Source organism: Onychostruthus taczanowskii, unplaced genomic scaffold (genome assembly GCF_017590055.1).
Source record: "Onychostruthus taczanowskii isolate IOZ18803 unplaced genomic scaffold, ASM1759005v1 scaffold3, whole genome shotgun sequence".
In the NCBI taxonomy this organism is placed as follows: Eukaryota; Metazoa; Chordata; class Aves; order Passeriformes; family Passeridae; genus Onychostruthus; species Onychostruthus taczanowskii.
The window spans coordinates 25,453,193-25,461,338 of NW_024500349.1; the positions used below are offsets into that span (position 1 = coordinate 25,453,193).

Consider the following 8,146-nt stretch of genomic DNA (forward strand, 5'->3'; position numbering starts at 1 on the left):
CCCCGCCCGGGGCCAGAGCCCCGCCGTGCCCCCCGAGTGGGGTGTGGGCGCGGGGCGGGATCCCCCCAAACCGGCTGGGGATGCTGGGAGGGGATCCCGGTGCCGGTTCAGGGGGGGTCCCCGCCCCTTGCAGAGCAGTTTGGGGGGGTCAGAGAGCGCTGCCGGCGCGGGGGGTTCCGGGATGGGTTCCCCCTCTGCTGGGGGTGCCAGGACGTGTCCCCCCAGGGATAGTGGTCAGAGCAGTTTGGGGGGGTCAGAGAGCGCTGCCGGCGCGGGGGGTTCCGGGATGGGTTCCCCCTCTGGGGACGTGTCCCCCGTGTCCCCCCAGGGATAGTGGAGCCAGGGTGTGCCCTCTGTGTCCCCTGCCCCAGGGATGCTGGTGCCGGGATGTGTCCCCCGGTGTCCCTCCCCGAGGATGGCTGGGGGTTTCCGGGGGTGTCCCCCCGATGCTGTGAGCGTCCAAATGTGCCCCCCGGTGCCCCCAGAGGATACCCATGCTGGGGGTGCCAGGATGCGCGTCCCTCGGTGTTGGGGGCTGTCGGGATGTGTCCCCCGGTGTCCCCCTCCGGGGATGCCGATCCCGGGGGTACCGGGCTGTGTGCTCCCGATCCCGGGGTACCGGGCTGTGTGCTCCCGATCCCGGGGTACCGGGCTGTGTGCTCCCGCTGCTGGGGGTCCCGGGATGCGCCCCCCGGCTCTGCCCGCGGGGTGCCGGGGGGGTGCCGTGCCCGTGCCCGTGCCCGTGCCCGGAGCCGCCGGCTGCGGTCCGGGCGGGGGCTGCGGGGTGCGGGGGGGATCCCCTCGCCGGGCTGGATCCCGCTGCCGGGGGCTGCGGCCCCGGGGGAAGGTGGATGCCCCGGGCGGGGGGCTGGATCCCGCTGCGGGGGGATGCTGTTGATCCTGTTGCCGGGGGCTGGATCCCCTTTATGCGGGGGGGCACTGCAGGAGCCGGGGAAGGGCTGGATCTCCTGGCAGGGCGGGCGGGATCCCCTCGGCGGGGCCGGATCCCCTTGGAGCAAGGGCTGGATCCGCTTGCCGGGGCCGGATCCCGTTGCCGGGGCTGGGTCCCCTCGCAGGGCGGGCGGGATCCCCTCGGCGGGGCCGGATCCCCTGCGGCAGGGCTGGATCCCCGTGTGTGCAGGGGGAGCGTCTGCAGGAGCCAGGGAAGGGCTGGAGCCCCTTGCAGGAGGGACCGGATTCCCCTGCAGGGGCTGCATCCTCTCGGGATTATGGGGTGCACTTGCAGGAGCCGGAGGGGGGTGGATCCCCTTGGAAGGGGCCGGATTCCATTGCAGGGGGAGTTGGATACCCTTGGAAAGGGGCTGGATCCCCTTGCAGGGAGCTGGACCCCCTTGCAGGGGCGGGATCTGGGTCTGTGTGTGGGGCGCGCTCGCAGGAACCGGGGGAGGGCTGGATCCGCTTGCAGGGGGCTGGATCCCGGCTGGGGAGGGCTGGATCCTGCCGAGCGTCCGGATGGACACGCAGGAGGCAGAGAGGGCTGATCCCCTCGGAAGGGGCCGGGTTCCATTGCAGAGGGGCTGATCCCGCCGCAGGGGCTGCTCCCGTTGTGTGTAGCGGCTGCAGCCGCAGCAGCCGGAAGGAGGGCTGCATCTGCTTGGGGGGGGTTGGATCCCCTTATGGGGGGCTGATTTCTTCTGGGGAGCGCTGGCTCCCCTTGCAGTGGGTGCTGGATCCGTTTGGGGGAGAACTGGATCCTTCTGCAGGGGGATGGATCCCCTTGAAGGGCAGCTGCGGGGGCAGGGCCGGGGAAGACTTGGGCTGGGGGGGGCTGTGCTGAGGGGGGGCATCACAGAGTTGGCTGTAGGGGCACCCACAGAGCTGGGGGCTTCTCTGGGGTTCACCCCATCAGTCCCCGGGAGAGGCTCAAGGATTCGGGGTGCAGCCCCCTCTGCCCCCCAGGTCCTTGTCGTGCATCCAGGTGGGTGCAAGGTGGAGCAGGTGGGGACCTGTTGGACACCCCCAGGCTCCTCCCAGGGGTGCGGGGGCACCTCTGACACCCGTTTCTCTCCTTGCCCCTCCCCCAGCATCCGCGTGGCCCCCCCAAAACTCCAGCGTTGGCGAGGGGAGAGCCTGGCAGGGCTCGTTGGAGAGCAGCCCCCCGAAATGGGACCTGGCGAGTGGAGACCCCCCGGGGGCACCCAGCAACAGCACCAGCGCCGGGGGGGCCGCGGCAGGACCCCAACTAGAGCCCCCCGGGGGGGGCGCGGCCACCACGGAGCCTTCGGCCGTGCCCGAGGGGTGCCCGGGGTGCGCCGGGGAGGGCGAGGCCAGCGCCGTGCCCCCCCGAGCCGTCACCTGGCCCGGGGACGGGGGCACGGTGCCGGTGGCCCTGGGCAGCCCCGAGGAGCCGGGGAGCGGTGACCGACCCACGCCGGCCTCCCCGCCCGGCCCGGGGGGCTTCGGGGGGCTCCCGGCCGCCCTGCCGAGCCCCCCCGGGCCCCAGCTCGCCACCGACTCTGCCGAATCCGACCTGCTGCTGGCGGCCGGGGGCTCGGCCGCGCCGCGGACCCCCGTGCTGGGCGAGCCCGGCGCCGTGCCCGCCGCCGGGGGGGACTCGGGGGGTCCCCCGGAGCTCTGGGCCGCCGCCTCCAGCCCGGCCCCGGCGCAGGGGGCCCGCGGCTGGACCGACCTGACGTGGCTGCAGGAGCCCGTCACCGCCGCCACGGGCCCGCCCGAGCCCCCGGCCGAGCGCACGGGCTCGGAGATCATCGACGTCGACTACTACGACCTGTTCGAGGGGGGCGAGGGACTGGGGGGCTTCCCCGGGGGCGGCCGGGGCGCGGCGGGCTCGGCGCGGCGCCGGGAGCCCGAGGGGGCGGCCACGCCCTGGGCGCTGCACGAGCTCTACGACGACTTCACGCCCTTCGACGACGCCGATTTCTACCCCACCACCTCCTTCTACGCCGACGGGGACGACGAGGACGAGCTGGAGGACGAGGACGCCGGGGCTGGCCGGGGGCAGCCCCACGGCCTGGCCGCGGCCCGGGGAGCGGGGCCCGCCCGAGAACGGCTCCGAGTGCCGGAGCGGCTACGTGCGGCACAACAGCTCCTGCCGCTCCCTCTGCGACCTCGTCCCCAGCTACTGCCACAACGGCGGCCAGTGCTACCTGGTGGAGAGCCACGGGGCCTTCTGCCGGTAAGGGACGGGCCCCGCGGGCTGGGGGTGTGGGGCTCGCCATCCCGGGGCTCACCGTCCCCTGCACCCCATCCCTGGGCTCACCATCCCCTGCACCCCATCCCGGGGCTCACCGTCCCCTGCACCCCATCCTGGGCTCACCATCCCCTGCACCCCATCCTGGACTCACCATCCCCTGCACCCCATCCCGGGGCTCGCCATCCCCTGCACCCCATCCCGGGGCTCACTGTCCCCTGCACCCCATTTCAGAGTTTTCCATCCCCTGAACTCCCTCCCCAGGTTCTCCATCCCCTGTACCCCATGCCCAGTGTTCCCACCCCTGCACTCCATCCCCAGGCTCTCCATTCCTGTGTATCCCATTCCCAGTCCTTCCAGCCCTTGTGCACCCCCACTCCCAGTCTCTCCCTACTCCATGCATCCCATCCCTGGGCTCTTCATTCCCCTGTACCCATCCCTGGGCTTTCCACCACCCATGCGGGCTATTCCCAGTGCTTCCATCTCCCTGCAACCCATTCCTGGCATCTCCACCCCTTTCACCCCATTCCTAGTCTGTCTCACCCCAAGTACCTCATTCCTGGGCTCTCCATTTCCTCTGCCTCATCCCTGGGCTCTCCATCCTCCCGGCCTGGCATTCTCAGTGTTTCCATCCATTGTTACCCCACTCCCCATCTCTCCATCCTCCATGCACCCCATCCTTGGAGTCTCCTTCCCCTCACACTCCAGTCCCAGGCTCTCCATCCTCCATGCTCATCCCTGGGCTCTCCATGCCCCTGACACCCCGTTCCCGGTTTTTCCATCCTTTTTCATTCCATTCCGAACCTTTCCACCCCCTCGGCACCCCACTTCGGGCTCTCCATGCCCGCAGCCCCATCCCCCGGGATGCAGGGGGGTTTCCCTGCCCCCCGGGCGGCGGCTGCCCAGGAATTAGGTCAGGGCCGAGGCTGCGGGCGGCCGCGCTAATCGGCCCCGGCAGATTGCTCCGGGAGGCCACGCCGGCTGTGCCGCACGCACCGGGATGTGCCCTGCGGCTGGCACCGAGCCCGCCCGCCCTGGGGGACCCCTCCCCGGGGGGGACCCCTCCCTGCTCCCGCCGCCGCTGGGGCTGGAAGCCGCCGGTGCGGGGGAGACCCCGACCCCGCTCCCGGCGTGCCCCAGTGTCCCCCATCTCGCTCGGTGTCACCCCCCTCGGGTGTCACCCCCTCGTCCCATCCCCCTCAGACACCCGTAACCCCCGCAGGTACACACACCGCATCCCCCGAGGATGCTCTGGGCACGTTTTGGGCGCGGGGGGACGCGTTTTGGGGCGGGGGATGCCTCTGACCGCGTCCCCCGGCAGGTGCAACACGCAGGACTACACGTGGCACAAGGGCACCCGCTGCGAGTCCATCGTCACCGACTTCCAGGTGATGTGCGTGGCCGTGGGCTCGGCCGCGCTCGTGGTGCTGCTGCTCTTCATGCTCACCGTGTTCTTCGCCAAGAAGCTCTACCTGCTCAAGACGGAGAACAGCAAACTGCGCAAGACCAAGTGAGTGACGGGCACACCCCGGGCCGGCCCCGCGCCCCCTGCCCTGCTGCTGCCAGCCCGTCCTGCTGGCCTCGACGGGACCCCCGGTGCCGCCGGGGACGCGCTGGCGGTGGGTGGGAAAGCTGCCGGAGGCGGGAGACGTGGCTGTGGCTCCTGCTCCGCGGTTAATCCCTTAAAGCTGCTCCTGACTGGCACCAGTTAATCTGCTTCGCTGGGAGCTGGGGACACCGGCTGGGCGGCCATCGGGGACGCTCCGGCCGGGGACAGGGATGGGGGGTGACAGGGAAGGGTTTGGGGTCACCCCCCCCCCGCCCCAGCCACTGCTGGCCAGCTCCTGGAGCGGGGAGGAGGGAGCCTTCCCAGCCCGGTCCCTAATGAGCTGTTAATTAGTGTGTGGAAATGCCAAGTGTAATTAGCAGGGAGGCTCCGTGCCAGCTCCCGGGTCTCCCTCTCCAGCCCTGCCCCGGGCTGCCCTCGCTCTCCTGCCCAGAGCCCAGCTACCCCCAAAGGCCCAGAGCTGGGGGCACCCCAAAATGTCACACTGGGCTCCTTTAGCCCCAGCTCAGTCCCTGGGGACATTTAGTCCCCAATCCTCCAGAGTTCAAGACATTTGGGCCCGCAGACCTCCATCTCTGTGCACAGTAAGTCCCCAAGGCCCCAGACTTGGAGGCATTTAGCTCCCCAAATCCTCAGAGCTGGGGTTACAAAATCCCAAAGCCCCAGAGCAGGGAAGATTTATCCCTCCAAAGCCCTTAGATCTGGGGGTATTTAGCCCAGACTTCCATCCCTGGGCACACTTACCCCGCAGACCTCCAGCGCTGGGAACAGTTACCCCCCCAAAAGCAGGGTCACCCCAAAACGCGGGGGGGCTTTGTGGGGGTCCTGCTCTCAGCCCTGCTCTCCTGACCCCGCAGATACCGCACCCCGTCCGAGCTGCACAACGACAACTTCTCCCTCTCCACCATCGCCGAGGGCTCCCACCCAAACGTAAGGAGCTGTGTGGCACTGTCCCCCCGTCCCTCTTTCTGTCCCCTCCTTGTCCCTCTGTCTGCTGACCTCTGAACCCTCCGTGATCCCGTGATCCCCATCCTGCCATGGTCACAGTTCTGTCCCCTCACTGCCGGGTCTCCACTGACCTAAACTGGACCTAGGCCGGGCAGGGGGGCAGTGTCACCCCGCTGTCCCTTCCCCGTCCCCTCCTGCCTACGTGGCTCCCCGGGAGCCACCATCCCGAGCTCCCGATGGCTTTGGCTCCGTGTGGGGGTGGCAGGGGTGGCTGTGCCGGATGCTCAGGGAGGGGACAGCCGGGGCAGGCGATGCTCCCTGGCTGCAGCGTGGCCGGGCAGGAGCAGCGGATGGCTCCGGCTGCTGGAGGATGAGACGCTCCGGGCTGCTTGGGGGGCACCCCCCGGCGTCCCCAGGATCCCCCTCCAACCTGCTGTCTTTCGACTCGGAACAGAGAGAAGCCAAGGGCTTTGCGGAGCCGGAGGAGGAGCGTAGGTCCCTTTAGCGTTCCCCTACCCACGGCCGCTGTTCCCCGTCTTCCGACCGCCTTTAGCAGCCCTAGCGTCGGCGCGGCCCGGCCGCCCTGGCAGGAGGCTCCGGGGCCGGCTCCCTCCCCGCTGCCGAGAGGATGAAGCTCGGGATGAACTCGGTGGCGCTCCCCGGCGTGTCGCCGGGCGCTGCCACATCCCCCGGAGCTGGAGGGTTCGGCACACGGTGCCTGGGACGCGGCAGCACTCTGAGGATGAGGAGGGGTCGGCAGGGTCGGCACCCCCGGGAAGGGGTTTTTGGGGATGCTGCAGCCAATGGCACCAGCTCCGGACTGGCCGGGAGTCACTGCCCAGGAGAGGAGAACCCTGTCCCTGTGTGACGCCGGCCCTTGGCTGTCCCCGTCCGTCTGCCGCTCTCCGCGTGGCACCGGCAGCACCGGAACCACCGCGGCCCGCCCTGGCAGCCCCCAGGCCCGGGCTCCTCCTGCCCCCCCAGCGGGGCCGTGCACAGGCCCCCCGTGCCCCCCGTGCCCCCGAGCTCGGTGCCGGTGCCGGCGGGGCCGCTGCTCCCGGGGCGCGGGGCAGACCCGGGGCGCAGCCCGGCCCCGGCGCGGGAGGATGCTGCAGCGGGGGAACCTCGGGAAGAGGCGTGCCCGGCTCTGCCAGCGGCGCGGGGGCACCGGCTGTACGCTGAGGAACCGCAATAAAGCCAGCCCCTCTGGGCTCCTGCCAAGCGCCGCCGGGACTGGCTGCTTGTCGCGGGGACGAGGCGATGCGCCGGGCCGGGAAGAGGAGTCGGGCGGGAGCGGTGGGCGGATGGCCGGGGGATGCGCCCGGGGCTGGCACGGGCTCCTAGGCTGGCACAGCTCCTGGGCGCTGTGGGAGCCGCGGGAGCTGGGGACGGCGTCACCGAGGGGGGGGTCGGACCCTGTCCCCCCGCTGCGAGGTCCCCCCGTGCCGCCATCTGAGCTGGGAGGGGACATTTGTCCGCCCGGTGGCTCTCTGCAAGGGGACGTGGGTGCCCTCAGTGGGTGTCGCCCCATCACGGCCCTGCCCTGACCCCCCCGTCTCTCCCGCAGGACGATCCCAGCGCTCCCCACAAGCTGCAGGACTCGCTGAAATCCTGCCTGAAGGACGAGGAGCCGTTCAACATCCACAACTCGACGTCGCCCAAGCACGAAGGCGGCAAAGGGGAGCAGGACGCGGGGGAGCTGAACTGCCTCCAGAACAACCTGACGTGAGCGGCGGGGCCGGGCGGCGGGGCCCGAGCCAGGCTCCCCCCGCGCCGCCGCCTCTGCTCCCGCCCCGCGTCCCTCCCGCTCCGTGGCATGCTTTGGTGTGTTTTGTACCGAGGAAAACAAAAAAAATTTCCGGTAATAATTCGGCCGTGTCGTGGGGGGTGTTTGGTTCGTGCTCCGTGTTTCTCGCTTGGGTTCGTTCCGCGCTGTGATTTCTAAACCTTCGCCGTTCCGCAACTGACTTTTTTTGTACTTTTGCCCCACTTTTTTTGAAATACAGGTAAAAACAACAAAAAAGGAGGGAAAAAAAAAAAAGTAAGATCTTGAAATAAATAAACCTTTTTTTTTTTTTTTTTTTAAAGTTAAGCCTCTTGCCAGTGCCTGCGATCTCCCAGCATGGCCATTCATGCCTCTGGGCAGGGGTGCAGCCCCTGCTTCCACAGGGTCCCGTGTGAGCGTCACCCGGGGGTGGTGGGTGCCTGGTCCCCCCTTGTCACCCTCTCCTGCCTCTGCCAGGCCAGGGGTGCAGCACATCCTGCCACCCTGGGCACGCCTGGGAGCAGCTGGGACACCCCGGGATGTCTGGTGGAGGTGCCTGGGCTGCTCCAGGGTTTGCTCCGTCCCTGTCCCCATAAGGTCCCCCCAAACAACGTGGCTGCACACGGGGTGATGGCTCCCAGCCACTCCTGCTCCAGCAGGCTCCTTCAGTGGAGGTGCCCAGGACGGGATTTGG

The 8,146-nt window shown here is 69.7% G+C and overlaps 1 protein-coding gene across 1 annotated transcript; it reads left to right on the forward strand.

Annotated features, from left to right (window-relative positions):
• The first annotated feature begins 682 nt into the window (after positions 1-682).
• On the forward strand, positions 683-7,714 carry CSPG5 (chondroitin sulfate proteoglycan 5). The gene is given in 6 exon segments (XM_041408572.1): positions 683-764; positions 2,046-2,961; positions 2,963-3,157; positions 4,494-4,682; positions 5,597-5,669; positions 7,255-7,714. Coding segments are annotated over 6 exon segments (1,617 nt in total). The 3' UTR covers positions 7,417-7,714.
• Positions 7,715-8,146: the final 432 nt, after the last annotated feature.